Below are 26,270 nucleotides of genomic sequence, written 5' to 3' on the forward strand. Positions count from 1 at the left end.
AGAAGCGGACCATCTCACAACCAGAATCTGCTTCCTCTGCTTTTCCTGCTACTTTGGGTCGCAATCTTTTTCTTGATTTGTAACCTTCCAAAGGTGTTTCTCTGATGGCAGACCTTTGTTCCAGCACAAAAGCCGCTTGATTGTGTAATCAGGTGTTCTGTTTTTCTTGCATGACAGGGTTGAATGTCAACATGCAGTAGCACAACAGCAACAAGCTGAAGAAATAATAATTATGATGAGCTGACGGAGCTGTACACCCCGCAGGGTGAACGTCTACTGCTTCAGACCACAAACGTCTACAAAAATTAAAAGTGATGCTACTCTGTGATGATCAGGGTCAAAGGTCATTGGGACAATCAACTGGTGACTTTAATCGCAAAGAAGCCTTTTTTCAGTCACAAAGAAGCAAGACCCTCTGCAAACAAAGAAAAGACTAATGGCTGAAATATAAAAGCTGCAGAGCCCCCTTGTGGCAACGAAGAGAAATAGGCCTGTAAAATAAAATTAAAATAAAATAAAGTAAAGTAAAATCAAATAAAATCCAGCCATGTGAATGCCACTGGAATAAATAAGAATGCTTAGGAATAAAATAAAAAATAAAACAAACAAATAAAATAAAATAAAATAAAAAATAAATTAATTAAATAAAATAATTACATAATTAAAATAAAACCAGCCATGTGAATGCCACTGGAATAAATGAGCATGCTTATGAACAAAATAAAAAAAAAATAAAACAAACAAATAAAACAAAATAAAACAAAATAAAATAAAAATAAAATAAAATAATTAAATTAAAATCAAATAAATTATTAAATAAAACTAAATAAAATAAAACCAGCCATGCTGCTGGAATGAGAATGCTTACGAATAAAATAAAATAAAATAAAATAAAATAAAATAAAATAAAATAAAATAAAATAAAATAAAATAAAATAAAATAAAATCTAAATGAGAATGCTTATGGAAAAAAAATAAAAAATAAAATACATAAAATAAAATAAAACCAGCCATGCAACTGCTGCTGGAATAAATGAGAATGTTTATGAATACAATAAAATAAAATAAAATAAAATAAAATCTAAATAAGAATGCTTATGAAACAATAAAAATAAAATAAAATACAGATTAATTTATGGCTTCTGATGTCTTTACACTGTTCATTTTAAAATCTGAACCACCGGTAAATAAAATAAAACGAAAAAAACAAACAAACAATAAAATTAAATAAAATTAAATTAAAACCAGCCATGCAACTGCTACTGGAATACATGAGAATGCATATGAATAAAATAAAATCAAGTCTAAAAATAAAAAATAAAATAAAATAAAATAAAATACAGATTAATTAGTGGCTTCACATGTCTTTACACAGTTCATTTTAAAATCATAACCACTGATATATAATCCATAAAACAAAATTCAGTAAATAAATAAATACATGCATACATACATAAATACATACAAAAAATAAAATAAAACCAGCCATGCAACTGCCACTGGAATAAATGAGAATGCTTGTGAATAAAATCTAAAACAAAAAATAATAATAAAACTAAATCTAAAATTAATTAAAAAATAAAATAAAATTTAAAAATAAAATGGCCAAAAAACACACTGAGAATCGTATTTAAATATCAAACAACATCCTTGTCAGTTTGTTTCATGGCTCATTATTGAATATCCTGATGGAAGACAACAGACACAATCTTCACAATAACTACTTTATTTTAATAATCATTTAATTTAAATAATATTTCCTTCATAATAACTTAATTACCTTAAATAAACAATGATCATTAAGCAAGATATTTTTGAACAGTATAACAGTAAACCTTATAGCACCGAATACTTTAAGGTTGTGTGAAAAGTATTCATGCCTTGGAATAACCAGCCAAAAATCCAGCCAACACTGGCACGTCCAAACCTTTTAGACTATCTAGTACAGAACATCCACGAATTCCACAATCTGCTTTAAACAATTAAGACTGGTGAAGATAAAACAACAATCCTTCAAAGGCTGTTTTAAGATGAGAGTTGGATAAGAAGAAAAAGAGCAGCATTCTTTCAATAGCAGCTGTCATGTCTCTGTAAGCTTGATATCAGAAGAGGGTTAATGCTCTAATAACAACATTCCTGCCCTCCCTGCTGCTCAGCTTCAGGTCAGATCCAGTGCTCATGGACTCGGGATATGTGCACAGGAAGAGGAACTCATTTCTCCAGCTCAATGAGAACACAAGCACTTGGACTTGGTTCTATTTCTGGTCTGGCTGCTATTTATAGAGCATTCTGTACTTTATAAGAGGAGGCCGGAGGAGGAACACGGGATGCAAAGGGATTGGATGGATAAAAAGAACTTGGAGAACTGTGGGTCAAACTCACAAAACTAATCCTGACACCCTTTAAATTAATTAAGGGAATGAACAGTTGAACGAGCAGCTTAAAAATGAATGAAACAAATCACTGGAACAAATTGTTTGAACTCTGTCTTAAAATAAAACTTCTTCTAATGATAAATTGAAGCTGAATAGAGTTTACAGCTCTAGAGACTTTTGCTTTTTCTCATAGCGACAACTAAAAATCAGACTTCACTCTAGTTTGTGCACGTTATATACATGCATACAATTAAAATTAAATTGAATTTAAAAAAATATCTTCAAATAAAAAATAAAATCTAAAACGAAATGAAATTAAACAAAACAAATGCAAAATCTGAACCACTGGTAAATAATTCATAAAACAAATGGCACTGAAATAAATGAAAATTATGAATAAAATAAAATCATAAAATAAAATAAAATAAAATAAAATAAAGATTAATTAGTGGCTTCAGATGTCTTTATACTGTTCATTTAAAAATCCAAACCACTGATATATAATCCATAAAATAAAATCAATTAAAAGTAAAATAAACAAAAAACTAAACAAAATAAATATATATATATATATATATATATATATATATATATTAAATATTAAATATTTAATATTATTATAAAATCAAAAATAAAATTATATACATGCATACAATTAAAATTAAATTGAAAAAAAAAAAATCTTCAAAAAAAAAAAAAAAAAAAATCTAAAATGAAATTAAATTAAACAAAACAAAACAAATGCAAAATCTGAACCACTGGTATATAATTCATAAAACAAATGGCACTGAAATAAATGAGAATTATGAATAATAAAATAATAAAATAAAATAAAATAAAATAAAAATTAATTAGTGGGTTCAGATGTCTTTATACTGTTCATTTAAAATTCTAAACCACTGATATATAATCCATAAAATAAAATAAATTAAAAGTAAAATAAAATAACAAACAAAAAACAAAACAGAATAATACAAAAATATATGTTAAATATAAAATATTTAATATTATTATAAAATCAAAATAAAATTAAATTAAACAAAACAAATGTAAAATCTGAACCACTGGTATATAATTCATAAAACAAATGCCACTGGAATAAATGAGAATGCTTATGAATAAAATAAAATAAAAAAATAAAAAAATAAAAGATTAATTAGTGGCTTCAGATGTCTTTATATTGTTCATTTTAAAAATTTAAACCACTGGTAAAAATAATAATAAAATAAAATAAAATAAAATAAAAGAGTTTACAACATTAGTGGATTCAGATGTCTTTATACTGTTCATTTTAAATACTGAACCAATGGTACATAATCCATAAAATAAACTAAAATAAACTAAACTAAACTAAACTAAACTAAACTAAAATAAGTGACTAGTTCAAAAGTTTGAATTTCAATAACATTTTGAATATTTTTTTAAATAGGTCTCTTATACTCACCCAGGCTGCATTTATTTGAAAACACAGAATGCAATTTGTAATTAACACAATTAATTATAATGTTGGAAACAGTTACTTAATATTTTTGCGGAAACCTGATTTTTCCCATAAGAGTGGGAGCACCAATTTTATCTATTTTTAGCTATACAAAACAGCTTGCTTAACTGCTAAATATTGCAAATAGGCATTTCTTAACATATTATTTTAATGTATTACCTTAATTATCAACACAAAGTGCAAAGTAGCAGCTAATGAGCCGGAAGTCTCATCCATAGGCTTACTTCCGCGTTGAAGAATAAGGTGGATAGGATTGTTTGATAGAGAAATATTTCAAAGCATTTATTTAAAATAAAAGTATTTTGTAATAATATTAATGTCTTACCTGTCATTTTTGATTATTTTAATGCATCCTTGTTAAATAAAAGTATTCATTTCATTAAGTGCATGTAATATAACACCGTGTCCACACTGGAAGCGACCGCTGCGACGCGGCAAAATACTGGTATTTTTGGCGAGGTGTCCAAATTGAGGAGAAATAATACAAATAAATCAAAAAGCCCAACATATCATGATCCAATCAAATCCTAATGCATCAAATCAAGTCCAACCCCATGTATTTTCCTGCAGAAATATCTTATTAACTAATTATATTACAGCAGCTAATAGGATGTAAAGATTGTTTCATGTTGTTTTCAATATCTCCCTCACTTAAGACAAAATCTTAGCTGTACGAATGAGAAACAAACATACAGCCTATATTAAATCCTTCAGTTGAATTGTGAAATATTATGACCGGTGTACTAATACTACAATAAAACACTGCTGTAAACTGGATTGTGTTAGTGTCACTGTGGCGTCACTATAGCGGAACACAGACAATGCAGCAAAACGCTGGTATAACTCAAACTGCTCATGTCATAATACAAATGCCAGTGTTTCTGCGTAATAACACTTTGTTCAAGCCGCTGTGACCTCTAATAATGAATCTCTAATAAAAGCATGAAGTTGTTAACATGCTCATATCCAGCAATGCAGTGCGTTGTGCATAGCGCCTGGCGTCTGAGCGACTTGTTTGCTGATGTTTCCCTGGAAGAGGAGTTCCTGAATGTAGACAGCTGCCAGATTAAGTGTTTCCTTTTTTGTGTCTCTCCATCTCCTGCTCTTTCTCTCTGGCAATATTTAGCGTACGTTTAATGGTTACCATCAGTCCTAAATTCACCTCAGACAACATATTTTACAGCCAAGGCCAGAGTGTTCTGTTGAGAAGTGCTATAAAAAAAGTGCTATTTACTATATTTTCTATGGTGCTTTTGTTACTTAAAACAGTCCACCCAAAAAAGAAAATCCTATCATTAGAAGATATTACGAAAAACGTGTCTCTGTTTCAGTGAGTCAGTGGGGATCAGCTATTTTGGACCCCATTGACTTTCACTGTATGGACGAAACATCCTATCATCAAAAATATCTTCATTTGTGGTTTGAAGATAACCAAAGGTCTTAAGTTTTGGATTAACATAAGGCTGAGTAATTAATGACAGAATTTTCATTTTTGGGTGACTGTCCCTTTAAGTGCCAGTATAACTAATATTTACTGTTTGAGAGATCTCAAGTGTTTCAAGTGTTTGTGCGTCTGAGGTAAAAAGTTTCCATCGTATCTGTGAACCTCTAAGGAAAGAGTTCATTGGTATAAGAGATAACTGATAATACGGTTGGGAATATTCAATTTGGTCACCACATCCACAGCTCGGGTGCCCAACACCATCCTCAGGGCGATACGACTCAGCTGCTGAAGAGAAAGAGGGCCACCTGCAAAAACACACATTATACCGCAGTTTTAAATGCAACACCATTAATTCAGATTTCATTTAGCTTTAGAAGGAGCCAATGCTGACAATGCTGTGGCAACCTTTTCATTACATAATAATATTTCTGATACATTTTGACATTGCGTTCCATAGAAACCAAATAAAAATAAACAGAACTGAACATGCCACAAGATAAAACCTTCTCGTCTGATAAAATATGAACTCTCAAGATCACAACCTCCTGTCATATCATTTTATACACTAAATCAGTATGTTTGCATTCTCCTAGTATTATTTTTAGTCACTAAATGGAATTGTCAGGAAAATATTTATATGCTCCTAGGCCACGGGTTCTTATTAATCTGGTTTACATTCTGAAGAGGGGCACCGGTGTGTCGTGCTTTGACTTGACTTGGTCGCGCCTGTACCTTTGGAATGAGACTGATGATGGATTCCAGACCTACACCAGATATAACTTTTAATCTCATCATCATAAACTTTATAGCATCGCATGCAAAACATCCTGAGCAGCACCTAGGGAGCAGACCTGGCTGTGAATCACCACTGCAACCATCGTAAAATACAACCACAGCAGCAGCATATCACTACAACCAGAACACTTAAAGTTAACATAATATATATTTTTTTAAATCTCAGTGAGTGCATAGAGAACATACCAAACATTGACCTGATTCTTCCTCATGCAAGACAATATACCATATAAACAAATGGTAGGTTTGCTATTACAGCTTTTACATTAAGCCATGAGCACCACCTGCTGGACGCTTTTTATTTTGCCTTTTTTTTTTTAAATGTAAGTTGTTGTTGTTTTTCATTAGGACATAATTATATGAACTTAATTTGATTACTTTTTTAATTTATCTATATCTATCTTAAATCAGAAAAATACTGTTTTGCCTTTTTTATTTTAAATTACTACTTTATTATTACTAGTACAGGTTTTATATTTGTTTCCAAAATAATACAAAATATTAAACATTTAATTTTTATTTTACATCAAAAATTATATTTAATTTCAAAATGTTAAAACGTTCATTACTGACTCTATTTTTATTTCATTTGTTAAAAAAAATGAAACTTCTCTTAATTTTTTTTATAAGATAAGTGCTGAATATTAAACATTTAATTTTATTTCCACATAAAAACTGATATTTTTCACATTTTCAAATTTTAAAACTGAAAAGGTTTATTTTTGTTAAGATAAAAAAATAGAAAACTGTTTTGCCTTTTTAAACTACTTTAATTTTTACCTAAAATGGATATTTTTCATGTTTATATTTTCAGAAAAAAATGAGAAGAAAAATTATATGAACTTTTTATAAGTTCTTTTATTAGAAAACCGTTTCACCTTTTTTTTTTTTACTTTAAATGACTTCAAAACACTTTTCAAAAAACATTTTTTATTCTTAAATTAGATTATTTAAGATTAGATTAACTTTAACGACTTAAAAAAAATTAGTTTCCAAAATAGTGCAGAATATTACACAATTAATTTTCATTTTACACCTAAACTGAAATTTTTTTAAAATGTTAAAAACTTTCATTACTAGCTTTATTTTTTATTTTTTTTTTTTTTTTATTAACTTTTTCCTAATTTTTTTGTTTGACAAGAGAGCAAAATAGTGCTGAATATAGAACATTTAATTTTATTTCTACATAAAAACTGATATTTTTCACATTTTCAAATTTCAGTTTTTACTTTTTATTAGTTTCTAAAACAGTGAAGAATGTTAAACACTTAATTTTAATTTTACAAAATTGATATATATATTTTTTAATTATATTAACTTTCTTTTTCTTGTTTCTTGTAGTGCAGAATATTAAACATTTATATTTCAAAAATCTAAATTTTAAAACTTTCAGTGTATTTCCAGATTAAAATTACATTTTAACAGTTTGAATCCTGTACATTCTGTCTATCCTGTAAGTAATGAATGTAAACAATATAACATCTTATAATGAATGCAAACCATTTCAAAATACAAATTAAGATGAAGTATAATTTAAGCAGTTTTGTTTTGAACTCACTTTCATAAAGCTGAAGACAGTGCGCTGAGGGCGTATCTGGCCTTGTGTAGTCGACTGGCTTCCTGTCGTATTTGTCTCGGGCATAAATGTTGGCCCCGAACTCCACCAGCAGCTCAATCATGTCCACATTGTTGGACTTGGCAGCATGATGTAAGGGCGTCTCGTGTAGCCTAGCAGCATTTACTCGCACACCTGCACACAATGATTCATGATTAAAGCTTTACATTACAGCTTTAGTGATTTCATATCTTCTTCAGAGGCACATTCTTTAAAGTTTGCATGGCTGACAGAGGACTTTACAATCGTACAGCTCATGCCATCTGGTTTTACCTGCATTTAGTAGCACTTTAACACACTCCAGGTGTCGGTTGACACATGCCACATGTAGAGGAGTACCATAGTACAGGTCATAGGCCTCCAGACTGGCTCCTTTAGCAATCACTAACCTCACACAATCTGCATTACCTGCAAAACACAGAATATTACCACATTATATGATGGATAGACATTTATTTTACTCAGTTATTATTACAATTATTTTAATTAGTTTAATTAATGAAAATAATTCTTACTCTAAGAATGTATAAATTATCTTAGAGATACTATAATACTTTAGAAATTATAAAAAGTCAATAAATTTTTGTTCAAAATAATAATACAATTTAACAATTAAAATAGAATAAAATAATAATCAAAATAATACTCTATGAATTTTAAAAATGACATTTATGCATTTAAGCAAATTAATTGTATGCATTATTTTTAATATTTTTAATTACAATAAAAAAACAAAATAATTCATACTCTGTGAACTAAAAAAATTAGATTATAGATTCTCTAATACTGTAAAAATATAGTATAACATAAAATTATTTTAGAAAATAATATATTATTATTAGAAAATAATATTAAGATAACATATGTATAATAATTATATTATAAAATAAAATAAAAAATAAAAGAATCACCAAAATCATCGAAACAATACTCTGAAAAATTATAAAATTATCCTCAGATTCTGTAATACTACAGAAATTATATGTAAACAACACAATATAAAAATATTTTTGAAAATGGTATAATAATTACATTTAAAAATTAATTACATATAAAAATAATCATTAAAACAGTCTAAATAATTCATACTCTATAAATTAATTCATACTTATATATTAATCAAGTATATTATTATTATAAATTAATACATACCTATAATAATTATATTTATAAAAATAAATTTAAAATAACCACCAGAATTATGTACAAATAAAAAAAAAAACCATCAAAACCAAATAATTCATACTCTGTGAATTTATATAATATATTAATTATTATTAGAAAATAATTCATACTCTATGAATTTATGAAATATATTATTATTAGAAAATAATACATATGTATAATAATTATATTTATAAAATTAAATTAAAAATAAAATAACCACCAAAATTATCAAAACAATTCATACTCTGTAAATTTATACAATTACCTTACAGATTCTGTAATAGTACAGAAATTATATTCATGTAAACAACACAATATAAAATTATTTTTGATATGGTATAATAATTATATTTAAAAATAAATTACATTTAAAAATAAAATAACCATCAAAACCATCTAAATAATTCATACTCTATGAATTAATAAAATATATTATTATTAGAAAATAATACATATGTATAATTATACCTAGAAAATAAAATTTAAAAAAAGAAACCATCAAATCCATCTAAACAATTCATACTCTATGAATTTATACAATTGTATAATACTCTGAAAAACAAGAAGTCAACAAAACCTGATATTACATTTTTAATAATTTGATAATTAAATATGAAAATTAATAATTTTTAATAATAAAATAAATACTACAATAAATAAATAAAATAAAATAAAATAAATAATCTTCTACAATTCACAACAAACCACCACACCTCCCATGCAGGCTTCATGTAGAGGCGAAGTGGTACGTGAGGTAAGTGTGGGGTTGACTTTCGCTCCATACTCCAAAAGAAGCCTCACACACTCAAAGTTCCCAATAGAGCACGCTTCGCATAGTGGAGTGCTGCCGTCCACGTTCCTCGCATCAACCTGCAACACAACCCCAGAGAAACCCATTTCAAAGCCAGAAGTCAGTACTTAGAACACAAGTGTGTAGTCCGAGGCCTTTTTAAGAACTGTATGTGTGTGACAGGCACCTGAGCCCCTGCGTCCAGCAGGAGTCTCACACACTGCGTCTGTCCACGTGCAGCTGCCTCATGGAGGGGAGTGATGGAGTCCACAGCCACAATATTCACCGAAGCTCCACTCTGGATCAAACTCTGCAGTTCTGACACCTGACCCTGATATGCAGCCTTATGAACCTCTGTCCTCTCTGCCCAGAAACCTAATACACCACAAACACACCTCAAGTAAAACTATAACCACATAAGTCATAAGTCACAACAGATCATTTCTACTGCATTACTAATGGATTATATATTGGTACTAATTTTAGATTTATAGGACATAAATGAATCATTAAACATAATATATTGGACATATAAACCTTTAAGTTAAAAAACAACAGGTGAAGTTGTGTCTCATAAATCATGTAATACAATCAAAAATGTACTATGCTGCGTTAATGTTTGGTGTAACTTACATAACTTATCATGGTTGGCTATATGAAATATTTCTATGGTTATATTAAACACGTTTAATTGTTCCTGACTACAGCTATGGTGTGAAATATGATAATCATGTAAACAAGACCAGACGCCGCTAATGTGCCGACGTTGCGGCAAACACGCTTTCCTCATGAGCTTACCGATGTCACCGAAAAAATACGGTCGTGCTGTTCCCACTTCCATTTCTGCTTTAGTAGAGCGGTATAAAGTCAAATTTAAACTAAACACTGTCGCTAGCTAACTAACTAAAGCAGAATTCTGCTGTGTTTAGAAAAATGCTGCACATACATCACGTGGTCTGCTGTTTTGACACTCGTTATGACGCGTTGCTGTGAATTCTGGGAGTTGTAGTTTACTGCGAATGTACACGGGAAATAAAATAAAATAAATAAGTAAATAAAATAAAAGACTGGATACATTTAGACACAAATGTAGGAATGCGAGTGCATTAAATTAAGGGTTTTCAACCTTACAGACCCAGGGACATTACAATAATTTAACTCGGAACATTAATAAAACATAATGCTTAACAGAAATAAATTAGTCTAAGTTAAATAGTTTAACGTCATGAAACGTTAAGTGCTAGCCACCTTCAACGCGGAACATGAGGGAGATTTTCGGTTTATTAGCCGCTAATAATAACGTGAAGAATAACAACATGCAGTAAACTGCAAAACTCTTTGCACTATAAACCAGCGTGTTTATAATTAAGATAATACATTAAAATAATGTTAAGACACACCAAGTTGCAATATCACGCAGCAAAACTAGCTGTTTTGTACATCTAAAAATAGCTGGACGCTGATGTGCCTACAGAACTTCCTGGTTGAAAACCAATTTATTGTCATTTATTTTGTGATTACATTAATCACAAAGACTTTTTTTAAGCAAGAAAAGTTTCATAAGTTTAAATTATAAAACAATTTGAAGACAAAAGGTATTTGGACACTTTCTGGTCTTCATACATCAACATGTTCACAGCTGGTTAAAAAAAGCAGCCTGATTTAAAAGTGAAATTGATCTTGAGTTGTACAGCGGGAACTGTAATAAAAATGGTTCTATTATTTGTACATTTGCATTGCAAAATATTTCAAACCAATGTGGTACATTCACAAGTCAACACAACTCCACTTATGTAAACACAGGGCTCATAAGGTTATGAACTTACAGGGTTATTTATATAGAATTAAATTAATTCACTCAAAAACTTAAGACATTACAAACTGCAGTTCATTAAGGGTTTCGAAACAAAATAGTGACCCTGGACCACAAAACCATTCGTTTTCTTGAAATTGAGATTTATACATTATCTGAAAGCTGAATAAATAAGATTTCCATTGATGGCCGAGATACCTGAAGGTGCAAAAAAAAATCTGAATATTGAGAAAACGATCTTCAAAGTTGTTCAAATGAAGTTCTTAGAAATGCATATTACTAATCAAAAATGAAGTTTTGACATATTTATGGTAGGAAATTTACAAACTATCTTTATGGAACATGATCTTTACTTCATATCCTAATGATTTTTGGCATAACAGAAAAATGTATAATTTTTACAGTGGGTTTTTTGGCTATGGCTACAAATATACCCATGCTACTTAAGACTGGTTTTGTGGTCCGGGGTCACATATGTCTTTAAGGAACTCTAGGGAACTTTATAAATGAGGTAATCAATGATGCGCTGTGAAATGTCCAGTTTAGGGATCAGCTCCAGAGCTCTGGTGCCCAACACAGTCCTTAGGACAATACGGCACAGCTGCTGCAGAGACAGAGGGTTACCTGCACAAACAGAACAGCAGGTGAAATACTCTGAGACATCTTGTAATATACTGTAGCACCTATGCAGAAACATACTCTCATAGTGAAGCAGACAGAGACTGGCAGGAGATTCCAGTTTTGTATAGTCTCTAGGTTTGTGACCCAAGTTATCAGTTATATTAACATCTCCACCAAACTCCACCAGCAGCTCCACCAGGTCCACTCTCTCAGCCCTCGCCGCATGATGCAGTGCCGTCTCATGGAACTTGGTGGCATTCACCCTTGCACCTTTTAAAGTATAGAAAAAGAATAATATATAGTGCATTAAAATACATTAACTACACCTATAAAAAGTGCCTCACCTGCATTGAGCAGCAGCAGGGCGCAGTCAAAGTGAGCTTTAGCACAGGCAGCATGTAACGGCGTCCCAAAGTAAATGTCAAAGGCCTCCAACAGCGCTCCCTTGTCTATCATAAGCTGCACACAGTCTGGGTTACCTGCACAGAGATCATGAGATAAAACAGAAATCTAAACACAAAGCAATCCTTCTGGCTATCTCACCTCGTATGCAGGCCTCATGGAGGGGTGAAGCGGTCAGAGCAGTCAGGGAAGGGTTGATTGATGCTCCGTGATCCACCAGCAGCTTGACACTTTCTATGCTGCCAGCAGCACAGGCGTGACAGAGAGGAGTACTGCCATGGATGGTGCGCACATCCACCTGCACACGCATAGTTTTAAATGGGTATTCCTAAATGTAAGCCTGGACCACAAAGCCAGTCATAAGGGTCATTGTTGTTTTAAAGATTTGTATATCTGAAAGCTAAATAAACAAGCTTTGATGTATGGGTTTTTAAGATTGGATAATATTTGGCCGAGATACACCGATTTAAATATCTGGAATCTGAAGGTGCAAAAAATCTAAATATTGAGAAAACAACCTTTAAAGTTGTCTAAATGAAGTTCTTAGCAATCAAAAATTAAGTTTTGATATATTAGCAGTAGGAAATTAATACAAATATCTTAATGGAACATGATCTTTACTTAAAATCCTAATGATTTTTGACATAAAAGAAAAATTTATCATTTTGACCCATACAATGTATTTTTTGCTCTTGCTACAAATATACCCATGCAACTTAAGACTGGTTTTGTGGTTCAGGGTCACAAATGGGGGTTTGCAGAGTATGATGTCTTATTTATTACTTTAATTTTTCCAAAAAGCAGTGCTTTGTTATTCCTCCACAAAGTTGCTTTCTAAAACCTTCACCCTCTCTGGTGGAATGAGCTGCCAACCTCCACCAAAACGGCTGAAACAGCCAAAACCACCTTTTCTGCCAGCACTTAAAGGGATAATTTACCTAAAAATGAAAATCACCCAATTATTTACTAACCCTCAAGCCATCCTAGGTGTATATGACTTTCTTCTTTCAGACGAATGAGTTATATTAATAAATGTTCTGGCTCTTCCTAACTTTAAAATGCCACTGAATGGCTGTTGAGATTTTAAAGTCCAAAAAAAGTGCATCCATCCGTCAGAAAAAGTACTCCACATGGCTCCAGCGGGCTAATAAAGGCCTCCTTAAGTGAATCGATGCGTTTATGTAAGAAAAATATTCATATTTTTTCAACATATTCTTACACAAACGCATCAGTCCACAGAAAGCCTCTATTGACCCTCTGAGCCATGTGGAGTACTTTTCATGATGGATGGACGCACTTTGTTGGACTTCAAAATCTCAACACCCATTCACTGCCTTTATAAAGCTTAGAAGTGCCAGGACATTTTTAATATAACTCCAACATCTGAAAGAAGAAAGTCATATACAACTAGGATGGCTTGAGGGTGAGTAGATCATAGTATGATTTTCATTTTTGGGTGAACTATCCCTTTAACAATCTATCAACCCAGTCGATCTTTTCTTATAAGCAGATAAGGACATCACTGAAAAGAGGCCCTCATTTAAACATAACCCACCTGAGCTCCTGCCTCCAGCAGTATCTGAACACACTTTGGATGGGCTTGGATGCAAGCATCATGCAGAGGGGTGAAGTTATCCACAGACACGATATTAACGGATGCTCCTGCTTCTATCAGCTGCTTTAACTGCAGAGCTCGACCTAGAGACGCAGCCTCATGTACCGGCGTGCGATCAGCCCAATGACCTACAAATGCACTCATTTATTCCGCCAATCTATTACACAGCAATGTTAAGCAATTACAAAGACAGGAGTTTACTAAGCATGAAATGCAATGACGCAGGGCAGATACTCACCGATGTCTCCATAAAACGTTGATCTGGCAGCGGTGAGTTCCATAATTAAAGAAATCTACTAGACAGCTAACAAATATTACTCAATAGCGTGCAAACAACATTCTAGCAAAGTAAACGTGTTCTATATTTAGGGAATCCGCCTACCAGGCGCCCGTGGTTTGTTTTGATTTGCGACAGGACGGATTGAATACGGCAAAGACGCAAAGCATTCTGGGAGATGTAGTTCCCCCACAGCGTTCGCGTTTGTGAAAATGCCATTGATTCTTTATAAATAAAGTGTTTGAAGGGCAAAACGTAACGTTTATATTAACAAAGTGCTTCTGATACATATTTAATATCAATTTTAAAATTGGATTAAACTGCTACAATGTCTTTATGACGAAACAAACAAACAAAAAAACACTTATGTTTTTAAAATACAAATTGCCATTAATATTTTACATTAAAAATGATGAGAGTGATACTAGGTCTTCTATACTTAAGTAAACACACAAAGTCAGTTTTCCACAAGTTAACATTTTTACTTTGCAGTACAGAAATCATTTGAGCCCCATCCGTTCAGCATTTGTTTTTGTTTGTCTTGTTTAAAACATTGGTGACATTTTGCACAGGGCCCCGGTCATGTCAATACTGCCATAGACATTTTGGTCCTTGCTAACACGCCAGAGCTGTTGAGGAGACACTGGCTGCTCCTCTCTCTGCTCTGAGGTGAGGGAGAAGGAGAGCTCCCTAACACACACTAGACAAGCAGATTCCAGACTTACAGTTAAGCAGCTTTTCCCACTGACGTATGATAACCTCCGAGTAGTGGCCTTAGAATCACGCGTAACCCATCAGAAAAGAGATGCAAGGCAAAGCTGAAAGAAACCCCGGCCCTTCGGACAAGTAGCACAATTTACAGCTAATAGGGGGTCAGTTATGTCAAATCACATGAAATTGCATATTGCAAAACGAATACTGTGTGGTTGGACACCGATTACATAAAAGATTATCTACACTGTGTGTGCTTGAAACTTCCCTTCGATCTGTAAACGCAGGAAACTTTAGAAATATCGCAACCTAAATATTCAGGATACTAGTTTAAGCACCAGTTGTAATTTGTAGGAAAATAGAACAATGAATAATCCCTGGAAGTCATCTCAGAAGTAGATTTCTTTTAAAAATAAAAACGTGTGCTGTTAAACCTGCCCAAACTCAAAACAGATCATTTTGCAATTTTGCAAAACCCGATCCCCCTCCCCACTTCAGCCAACACCAATACATTTTTAAAAATATGCATTTCTTCATATGCATTTCTTCTCGAATACATCTTATTTGGCATCTTTGGACTTCTCACATCCCATGTCTAAGCAGGCTGAGATAAAGATCACATGATGGAAACCAAATACAGGGCGTTGATAAACAATCAGTGCAAAAATGGATCTTGTTTCCTGATTATAAAAAGCAGACTGGCAGAACCTTCTCCCCCTCTCCCCCCTCCCCAAAAATGCTAAATTTGTATAACGGTTTACATGAAATTCCATTAAGGGCAAAACATATGCTTGGAATAGCCAGCTCTTGCCCAGTATGGTTGCCTTTTTTTTTTCTTTTTTAATGTTAAGATTATGATCGTCTGAATATCTGATATTCAAGAGCAGCTGGAGCTAGTTTACTGGTCAGCACCGTCGCCGAAGATGTCGTTCTTCTTGCGTTCCATTTCGGCAAAGTCGAACTCTGTGCCCGTCATTCGCTTGTAGATGTCTTTGATGTCGTCGCAGGTCGTCTCGAAGTGGGTCGTGGCATCGTAGGAGCGAGAGATAAAGACCTGGGTGGAGATAAAAACAAACTTAGTACTTAATCACTCTTTGTATGTCAGGTAAACATGATGTAAACACTCACCTGACTGTCAGATCCCACATCGGTTGGTGCATACAGATCACTAATGCTCACAAATCTGGAAAAGAGTCACACGTAACAATTTTACATTTTATTTATCTGATTGCATGCATGTCAAACTAAGTTGTAGATATCAGCGATTGCACACAGATGGGCAAACGTACTTCTGCTCAACCGGCTCCAAAAGATCCAGGGCTGGTTTGATCTCTTTCTCAGGGTCGCTGGTCTCCACAGTTGTGCTGACTATGGCTATGTATTTACCCTGGGCTGCCACGTTGTGTGCGTAAGAGATCATGCACACGTAGATATCTAAAAGAAGACGATCATTTTAGTGCACAATATTGTACCTTTCAAAAGTTTGAGATCGGAAATATTTTTAATGCTTGTGAAAATTTCAGTTCTCACCAGTGATGTGCATTTATTTAATCAAAACTACAGTAAAAAGCATTTAAAATGTACAATTTAAAATCACATTTCAATTTCAATATATTTTAAAATGTAATTTATTCATGTGATGGCAAAGCTGAATTTTAGCAGCCATTACTCCAATCTTCAGTCTCATGTGATGCTTCAAAAATCATTATAATATGAAGAGTTTATTTGCAAAAACAGATAACTCAGTTTTTTTTTTTAATTTGCAAAAATAATGATTTTGACAGTTGGATCATTTTGATATAAAAGTAAAATTTATTTAAAAAATATAGCTAAACATAACATAAAACATGATTTTATAAAATTTGAAAAAAAATCTGTTTTTGCAAATAAACACTTCATATGATGATTTGGTGCTCAAGAAACATTATTAGCGGTATTTCAGTCGTTTTTTTTTCTTTTCTAAAAAATTCAACATCCTTGCTGAATAAAAGTATTAATTTCTTTTAAACAAAGAAAAAAAAATATAAAATACTGACCCCAAAACTTTATATGGTATATACTGTTACGAAAGATTTCTATTTTAAATAAACGCTGTTCTTTTTAACTTTTTAAGTAAAGAATCCTTAAAAAAAAAAAAAAAGTAAGTATCACAGGTTCCAAAAAAAAAATATTAAGCAGCACAACATTGATAATAAATCAGCATATTAAAATGATTTCTGAAGGATCATTTGACACTGAAGACTGGAGTAATAATGCTGCAAATTTTGCTTTGCATCACAGGAATAAATTATATTTTAAAGTATATTAAAAAAAGAAAACCTCTATTTTAAATTGCAATAATATCTTCCAATATTACAATTTTTTCTATATTTTTAATCAAATAAATACAGGCCTGATAAGCAGAAAAGACTTTTAAAACATAAAAAATCTGATCCCAAACATTTGAATACCCGTGTATGTACAAGTTTAGTCATCTTGAATAATTACTTAAATAAATCTGAAATTTACCTTTGATTTAGGAAAGCTTAATATTCATATTTATATAATTAATACATTTAACTTCTAAAATAAAAGACTGTTCAACAGCATTTATTGTGCAATTAAAACTGCCTTAAATTTTACAGTTAATTTTAGTTCCTGTCTACCCTAAAGTACACCATATATATAAAATAACAGATTAAAATAAGATAAGCGCCCATAAAACACGCAAGCGCTGTGCCTTCCTGTCAGACTAACCGTGCTTCCTGTTGACCTGGTTCTGAGGGATAATGATCTGGCAGGAGTTGGCATCGCTGGTGTTCTTGATGGGGTGGCTCATGATGCAGATGACCCGGATCACCTGACCCACCTTGCTGACTCGGTCCATGACATAGCTGGGGTCGCAAATCAGCTGCTTACAGCGAGCGATCTGACCGTGAAGAATAAACAACATTAAAGTCACAGCTCATTTTAAGAATGAATCAGATTTCACACCGACAGAAACTCACCTCTCCCTCAGATTTGACGCCCACCACTTTGCCGTTCTCTACAATAATCTCCTCAATGGGCTTGTTCAGCATGTAGGTTCCTCCATAAATGGCACTTAATCTGTGAGTGACAAAAATAAACTGCTAGGGCACCCACAGAGTACTGCAATCCAACCACACTACAGGCAGCTTTTAAAAAAATGATGTGAATGTTGGTGGCAAAGGAAAACTTACCTGGCGAAACCTTGGGGCAGCTCTCCCAGGCCATAGAGAGGATACAGATATGGACTTTTTCCATACCTCGCCAAAGACTCGCTGTACAACTTAATCCTGTTTATCGTCTCTATGCAGGGCTGATCCAGGTAGCTGGACAGATAGACAGCACAAACAGATTTAACTTCAAGGAACAATCAAGCCTGCAAGGTTGTCAGTGTTTTAGGTGAATGAGGTTTTGACTCACTCATCTGTGCGGTAGAGTGCGAGAGCGTGGCCGGTGAAGTCGACAACGTCTTGCCCGAGGTCGAACTTTTTGTACACATCTCGCATGGTGGTCTTTTTTGGGTCCACTCCCTCCAAGGTCTTTGGGTCATTTTCATCAAAGTTGGCAACAAACACGAGGAACTTCCTGAATCGCCTCTTCTCAAAAAGTCCCATGAGGCCTAAAAGACAATTGATACACGTTAAAGGACGGTATTTTTTTCCCTCATCAGCTATGACAGCATGCACTTTGTTTGGATGGATGTAGTTCAGGAACAAAACATGCATCTCCCACTTAGTCTGCAAAAAAAAAAAAAAAAAAAGGAACTACAGAACTGTTTTACACACAATCATTTCATTATGTTACAAAATTAATCAAAAGGGAAGTAGGGCGAGACATTCAAAATATCACTTCATTGTAATTCCTCTTTTACTCATAACAGACCCTCTTATCTGTTCATACCAGGGTGATTTTAATTTTATATATATATAAAAAATGAAGAGTTCAAAGGCAAAACACTCTAAAAGCTACCTTGGTCAAAAATGAGATGATACTGAGTGAATGCTCTCAACACACAGTATATGTCCATCAAATACTTTTACATCAAACTCACTAACTCCCAGCCTCAGCCCAATCAGGAGGACCTGTACTTAGGTAGAAACCTATACAAAGGAATCTGATAAAAATGCTTGTTTTAAAGAAAAATGCCAGATGGACCTTTGCATCTGAACTAATATATATATATATATATATATATATATTTTTTTTTTTTTTTTTTTTTTTTGTTTTGTTTTGTTTTATTTATTATTAATTTTTAATCAGGTTTTTTCATTGTGCATTCCAATTAATCTCAATCAGACTGCAGTTGGGTTATTTTTTATTAAAAAACAAAAAAACAAAAAAAAAACACAGCCAACTAACACAATAAAACTATAAAAAAATATTTGAATTAATTTTAGTGTAGTGTCAACTTAGTTTTTAATCTAATATTTGTATTTTATTTCATATCAGCTTTTTTTATAGTTTAGGTAATTATAACCCTGGTTCATTCATTCATTTATGAATGAATGAATGAATTTATTTATTTATCAATTAATTTCAATCAGACTGCAGTTGGGTTATTTTGATATGAAGTAAAAAAAAAAAAAAAAAAAAAAAAAAAAAACCCAGCCAACTAACACAATAAAACAAAAACATGATAAAAAAAATATGAATTTTGAAAATTAAAAAGTGGAGTTATCCGTTTCTGTAAATAAGCTCTTTTAATATATAAAACATTTAATACATTAAATGAATCTGAACTAATTTTAGTGTTGCAACTAATATTTATATTTTAGTTAATAATTCATATCAGCTTTTTTTTTTTTTTTTTTTTTCTTTTCTAGTTTTAGTTAATTATAACCCTGGTTCAGACAATAAAACACTCCAGTCTACTTGGCTCTATACACTCTGCCTCAGATGGCAGAACCATGGGCCGCCCACAGCCTGTTCACTGACCATCTGATGAACAACGCGCACACTGGCAAGAGCTGACTTGAAATCGCCAGTTTCAATTTGATCTTTTTGCAACTTCAACTGAAAAAAACCCAGAACGATCTGCTGCATTTGCAAGCCCTTATCTTTAGATTATCTGAATTGCAAAAATGTCACTTACTGGATGCCAGAGCTTCAGTCTCAGTGGAGGGCACTTTGTAGATGCTGCCCTTTTTGTAGACGAAGCTGCCCTCAATCACTTTGAAGTCCAGGTAACGCGTCACCTGTGTGATCAACAGCATACGGACCAGCTGACCTATGAATGCGAAAAGGACACAATCATCATCCATTGTATTCTTGAGGCATTTTAAGTGACTGAAAATTGCTAGGCAACAGGATAAGCATGACCGAGGGATCCAGCAGCGCCTGGCGCAAAGCGATCCGGCAACGTGCTGTTTATTTGGCCGAGATTACAGATTCCAAGACTGAAATATAAATGTAAACAATGTTGTTGCTTCCTACCATTGGCCATTAGAAATTTCGGAATGAGGTCCACGTTCCAGTCACGGCCCTTTCCCATGGACTCGGGAGGGCTGCCAGGAAGGCTGAAACGCTTGAACAACTGTGAGCACACCAAAGAGACAATGTCAGCGTCTGTGGAGATTTAGAGAATAGCCGTGGTGTCAAACAGCGACTTACATCCTCCAGAGGGGTGATGGAGGCACTCTCCCCTCCATAGTACGAGTTCCTGTCCATGTGCAGAACCTTCTTCCCCTTCACGGACATGATCCCGGACAGGATGCATTCCTAGAGGAAACACATGAATGCAGATTAGGTACAACATATCTCAGACATGTGACCATGATGACCCCAGGCCATTTGAAACCAGTATTCTAATGGTTTTGAAGCAGTTTGCATCACTGTAGTAAACAAAATTCTACATTACTGTCCTTGACTTTAACAAAGCATGCATTGTTTGTTTTACAGACCAGTCCAAGCAGATTGACATCTTGCAGAAATGCCTTAAAACAAGCCCTAGCACATTTTTGACTTCTTTGCAATGGCAGTGTAAAGTAGGTCAAAGGGGTTCAACAGAGGAATGTCCTGTATGCTTTACAAGAATAAAACAGACGGCTTTATTCATCATAAACTGTCTATCACGGTAGCAAAAACAACTTAACCTAGTTACAGCTGTATGAACTATAGAAGCACAGACATGAACTGAACATTCAACCCATTTATATTATTTGTGACCCTGGACCACAGAACCAGTCATAAGGGTCAATTCTTTGAAATTGGGATTTATACATCACCTGAAAGCTGAATAAGCTTTATTGATATATGGTTTGTTAGGATAGGACAATATTTGGCTGACTATATGAAAATCTAGAATCTGAGCATGCAGACTGATACATTTATGGTAGAAAATTTACAAAGTATCTTCATGGAACATGATTTTTACTTAATATCCTAATGATTTTCGGCATAAAAAAAGACAATTCTGACCCATACAATGTATTTACTGTATTTACAAATATACCCATGCTACTTATGACTGGTCCAGGGTCACATTGATTTATGTATTTTTATATAACAACAAAATAACAGCGTTATATCTATAGCATTTGCTTTTATTTTTATATTTTAATTTAGTGTAAATTTTGATTTATGATTTAGTAGTTGTTATATATTTAGCTTTTTAATTTCATTTCCATTTTAATAAGCAATTTTTAGTACTTACTAACTAAGGCAACATTTTTATTTAGACTTTCTGTGCAATATTTATATTTTATTTTAGCTCTATTTTAATTACCGGAAACATTTTTATTGTTTTAGTTAACGACACTCTCATAACTTTTTTACAACGCTTATGACAGACAGCTTTGTTTAAAAAAACTGTCACAAGCATGGTCGTTTAAAGAACTGCTGAAACATCGTCCTCTCCCAGGCCATAATAAATGATTAGAAACAGCGAACCTACAGATCATGTGATGGAGTGGACTTTACACGCAACAGAAGCCATCGAATGAGAGTTCACAAAGTGATTAACAAACTCATTTACCGACAAGCAACGTTGTTTTCTTCATTACGGGCCCACAAATCATTTCGAATGTTCAGACAAGATATGAGAGTAACAAAATCCATCTGAGTGGAGACGAGCCAAAACCTTAGCATTACAAATATGTAAGAAAATATCTAACTGAGACAACGCCTGCTTTGCATCACAAAGCTAAGCTAGAACAGGTCAGGGTGGGATAGTAACAATAAGACCTACTTCTTAGCTGCTAAATATGTGGAAGAAAGTATGGCCGAATGAAACCCTCATGACTGTGGGAACATCTTAAGAACATGCCTTCAGGCGTCACCAGATCATGCCAAGGAGGTGTTTAACAAAATTTCTGGCAAAAATGCCATTTTACATTTCAAAAGGCAATGTGTCATGCCCACATAATCAATGTCCTCACCTCAAATCTCCATGACTCAGCTCAAAGGATGAAAAATCGTGAAACAAAATGACTACACGCTAAATCCAAAGACCTTTTTCAGCAGCAATAAGGGTTAAACTTTAACATTCACTGTAAAGTGTACAGTAGATTCACACGACTTCTTACTAAAGAATCAGGCTGCAGTCACATGAAAGAAACGCTGCAGCCATAAGAAATGCTCCTGACATTTGTCTCCCTCTTTCATGGTGTCAAACACCTGCTGGGATCCAGCGTTCTGGCTTCAGATGACTCTATCAGTGACAGAAATCATCACGCTCCAGTAAAGCACTTCTCCCACTCTTCTGCAACCGAAAGCTCAAACATCCAGTATTTGATGAGGCTTTTGTTTGTTGCCTTTTCCCATCAATCCGCTGTAGATGATTCATCACGTTATGTGGAGAAAAAAGCATCTACACAATACGAGATGGCACAGCTGCCAAGAAACAGAGAAGTTGCAAAGGCAGTGACAAAGCAACAAGTGTTTTACTATAAAGTTATTATTGCACGTGATGAAATTGGCAAGACTCTCGTGACGTTTGTTCTATTAAAACTCAGAGCAGTTTAAGCATCAACGCTCCTAACTTCCAGGCACTGCACTGTCCCGCTCAGGCTAAAGGGATTATGCAATAAGCCATGTAATACCAGAGCCTTACTACGCTCAGGGAGACCATGGCCTCAGGAACTGTGTGGAATTCCTCAAAAAACAGCAGAGACAGCAGCACTGTTGCTCACTTTTCTCTCACATGCCGCCATCAGCTTGCCATTCTCGTCTGATTTGCAGAACTAAACAGAAGACGTCAGTCTCGGTTCCTCTACAAAGCGGACCAACGCCTTTCTGGTTCTCTACTAATAGCCTAATGCACCTCTGCACAAAAACGTCCTCTGTTCGCTTCCCATACTTCCTGTTTTAGGAGAACAACTTTGTATAGGTTTCTCTAACCCAAGCCTTTAGTAAAAGCAATGAAATGTGCATATTCATTATGCACAATCAATAAAATGCAACTTTACTTTTAATGGACACTTAAGTCTGGCAGGATTAGTATTGATCACAGTTTAAAACTTTACAAGACTGCATGCTTACACATGTTTTCTTACTTTAAAATGAGAAATAACCAAAACAGTGACTTGATCCTATAGGAAGCAAAGTTTTCAGGGGCTGCCCCACTAAACAAATTACTCTGACCGAAAAGCAAAGTACATTGGCAGCCATGAATAGCTTTCTTCACAGGTGTTTCCTGATGCATAATTTGAAGGAAAGTATTTACTATAATGTAAACTATAAATAGTGTAAAAGCCTGCATTACTCTCTGCATTAGAAGCATAAAACAACTTCCTGACTGAATGAACATGCATAAAAAGCACTGCAATGGAATATGTAATGAAGGTTTTCTGTTACACTTATGGGTGCGGTTGTTTACTGACCTATACTGACGCAATAAGTAGTCTCAAAATTGGTTCATTGTCTTATTTCATTTTACTTAAAAAATATGAAACATCCTCCACCCTTAAAATAACTCTGAAGTCAACATCAAGCTGAAAATAACACCTCAGCATTGAGGAAGCCAGTGGACATGTTATAGACTAACGTTACGTTTTAAACGCAAATAAAAAATAGCATGGAAACAATTTTATATGACTTTGAAGAACTACAAAAATAGCTTTCATTAATAATTACAGACCATTTATTACCTAGACACTGAAGGCAAGCTTATGTAGTTGGCACTGTCAAAAACGCCTAATTACAACCGACGCATTTGATCTAAAATGTCAGATCTAAAATAACAAAACACCAAGTTTCTTGGTGCGTTATTAACTTGCTATTAAAAAACATGAAAATGCGACATGAAAGAGTCTTGTGTAATCACAAAACACCGTCAAATTTTGTAACTGAGGCCTGTGAAGCAGCGTTAGCCGTGGCGCTGAGCGCCAATGCAAAAATATAACAGATGCTAAAGTTTAGCAGATTAGCACAACCGTACGGTTAGAATGTATGCCGATTAGCCTGAGGCTAACGCTAGCTTTGTTGCTAATTAGCATATCCTATAGAATTCAACTGGCTGCTGATTAGCATGATGCTAAAATTAGCATGTTAGTAATTAGCCTCCTAAAGTGAGCGGTACAGTAAGAGCACCGCCTAGCAAGATCGAAAGAGCCACTGCCTGTGTTTTTTCGTAAGATTTTTACATCATGCGCGAGAGCGCATTTGGGTTAAAAAATATTCTGATACCGTCAGCCCGGTTCCCAACACGATAACGTCGTATTCTTCATTCATTTTTCCTCGTCTTTAATCCCCTTTTCCTACGCGTCGGCCCGAAGAAAATGGAGATCTTGCAAAGCTGGAAATGAAAGAAGTGCGCTGTCACGTCACCCCCCAGTGGGTGTGGCTCAAGTAGGCAGGGCGTGTGAGTTTTCGCGTTCTCAGATGCGATTGGTGGACTGTGTTGTCAATCACGACGCGCGTATACTCCGCCCCCCTGACTACCAGAAACGCTCATCCGCATGAAGTGGTGGGGATTTTGATTCATCCCAGTGAGTCGAAGCTTTTAATACGTTCACAGAAATATCACATACATAAAGCAAAATATATATCAGTTGTGGTAAGTATTAGTTTGCTTTCCACTGACTTAAATAGTTTTGTTTCTTTAATTTCTGTAAAGAAAAACAGTAAAGCTAAGAAGATAATATGACTAAGTATTGAAATTAGATATAAAATCTACCAGATTATGCGTTTATGGATGTAGTGTTCTGCAACTGTTCACCCCTAATAAAAAATTCACAAAAATGACTTGAGTGACTCTTTCTATCCACCTTATTTTTCAACGCGGAAGTACTTTTTCTGTAAATGTGCGAGACTTCCGGTTCATTTAGCCACTAGTAGGGAGCTATTATAAGTACAGTAAACCTAAAACTGTTTGCACTATAAACCAGTGTGTTCATAATTATGATATTACATTAAAAATATATGGTAAGCCATTAAATTTACAAATGGCTGCACCCACTCTTACGGCAAAAATGAGGTGGATAGGTTACATCGTTACGCCAATAACTTACCATCTTTGTGTTATGAAATAATTCATAAACCAAAATTAACTAAATACATAATGCTTGTTTAAAACAGCATGTCGAAAAATTATTCAGAATCATTTGGTTCATTTAGAATCATTTTGAAAAGAGGTCTGATTCGAAAAAAAGAGAATGATTCACTTAAAAGAGTCTTTCAAAACAGATTTGTTACCACAATGGCGACAAATGTGTACAAACAATTACCAAAATCGCTGTGAAGCAAGGTTCATGTTCCAAGGGTTTAATGTCATGCTCTTCATATGAAAAGGCACAAATAAATAGTTTTACCACATGGTCGACTTTCATAACATTTATTATGTCTCCACTTTTGTTTGAAATTCATTCAAAGCATTTTTTTATTCATTTGACACAGTGCTTACATTTCCAGACTTTCGAACACTTCTTTAATGTGAGTTTTTCTGGCATACTGTCTTGCTGTGTTGCCTGTGTCGTCTTCAGTATCTGTGAGTCCCAATTGTAGCAGCATCCTAACGGCGTCCACATGCTGTCCAATGCAGGCCATATGTAGAGCTGCAACCATAAAAAAATAACTTTGCGTTCCCAATTATGGCATCTCACTAAGGTGGCATGCAGTGAAATACACTGCAAAGTGTAATCCTACCTGATCTTCCTTTTGTGTCTCTTGCATGTAGATCAGCGCCCAGGGCGAGCAGTGTT

General features: G+C 33.8%; 4 protein-coding genes across 4 annotated transcripts in view; all 4 read right to left on the bottom strand.

Annotated features, from left to right (window-relative positions):
• Window positions 1–3,124: 3,124 nt before the first annotated feature.
• On the bottom strand, window positions 3,125–11,041 carry asb13a.2 (ankyrin repeat and SOCS box containing 13a, tandem duplicate 2). The gene is made up of 6 exons (XM_051107326.1): window positions 10,486–11,041; window positions 9,875–10,062; window positions 9,611–9,767; window positions 8,004–8,138; window positions 7,674–7,865; window positions 3,125–5,625 (listed from the first exon to the last, which is right to left on the bottom strand). The coding sequence occupies exons 1-6, from the start codon at window positions 10,526–10,528 to the stop codon at window positions 5,498–5,500; spliced, it is 843 nt and encodes a 280-aa protein (XP_050963283.1). The 5' UTR covers window positions 10,529–11,041; the 3' UTR covers window positions 3,125–5,497.
• Window positions 11,042–11,160: 119 nt separating this feature from the next.
• On the bottom strand, window positions 11,161–14,742 carry asb13a.1 (ankyrin repeat and SOCS box containing 13a, tandem duplicate 1). Its single transcript, XM_051107325.1, has 6 exons — window positions 14,377–14,742; window positions 14,079–14,266; window positions 12,665–12,821; window positions 12,466–12,600; window positions 12,200–12,391; window positions 11,161–12,124 (listed from the first exon to the last, which is right to left on the bottom strand). Exons 1-6 carry the CDS (start codon window positions 14,417–14,419, stop codon window positions 11,991–11,993), a joined length of 849 nt encoding a protein of 282 aa, XP_050963282.1. The 5' UTR covers window positions 14,420–14,742; the 3' UTR covers window positions 11,161–11,990.
• Window positions 14,743–14,876: 134 nt separating this feature from the next.
• Window positions 14,877–24,894, bottom strand: gdi2 (GDP dissociation inhibitor 2). Its single transcript, XM_051107323.1, has 11 exons — window positions 24,757–24,894; window positions 20,743–20,850; window positions 20,566–20,665; window positions 20,225–20,359; window positions 18,553–18,751; window positions 18,327–18,458; window positions 18,114–18,213; window positions 17,863–18,034; window positions 16,416–16,560; window positions 16,255–16,309; window positions 14,877–16,180 (listed from the first exon to the last, which is right to left on the bottom strand). Exons 1-11 carry the CDS (start codon window positions 24,799–24,801, stop codon window positions 16,025–16,027), a joined length of 1,347 nt encoding a protein of 448 aa, XP_050963280.1. The 5' UTR covers window positions 24,802–24,894; the 3' UTR covers window positions 14,877–16,024.
• A 965-nt stretch (window positions 24,895–25,859) lies between these two features.
• The window catches only part of ankrd16 (ankyrin repeat domain 16), a 2,544-nt gene continuing 2,133 nt past the window's right edge, over window positions 25,860–26,270 (bottom strand). Inside the window, exons 6-7 of the mRNA XM_051107079.1 lie at window positions 26,215–26,270; window positions 25,860–26,123 (exon numbers count right to left, since the gene is read on the bottom strand). The exon at window positions 26,215–26,270 is cut by the window's right edge and continues 23 nt beyond it. Of these exons, the coding sequence (XP_050963036.1) occupies window positions 25,969–26,123; window positions 26,215–26,270 (211 nt within the window). The 3' untranslated portion in view covers window positions 25,860–25,968. The remainder of the gene's footprint in view (window positions 26,124–26,214) is intronic.

This window comes from Labeo rohita, chromosome 4, assembly GCF_022985175.1.
Source record: "Labeo rohita strain BAU-BD-2019 chromosome 4, IGBB_LRoh.1.0, whole genome shotgun sequence".
Classification (NCBI taxonomy): domain Eukaryota; kingdom Metazoa; phylum Chordata; class Actinopteri; order Cypriniformes; family Cyprinidae; genus Labeo; species Labeo rohita.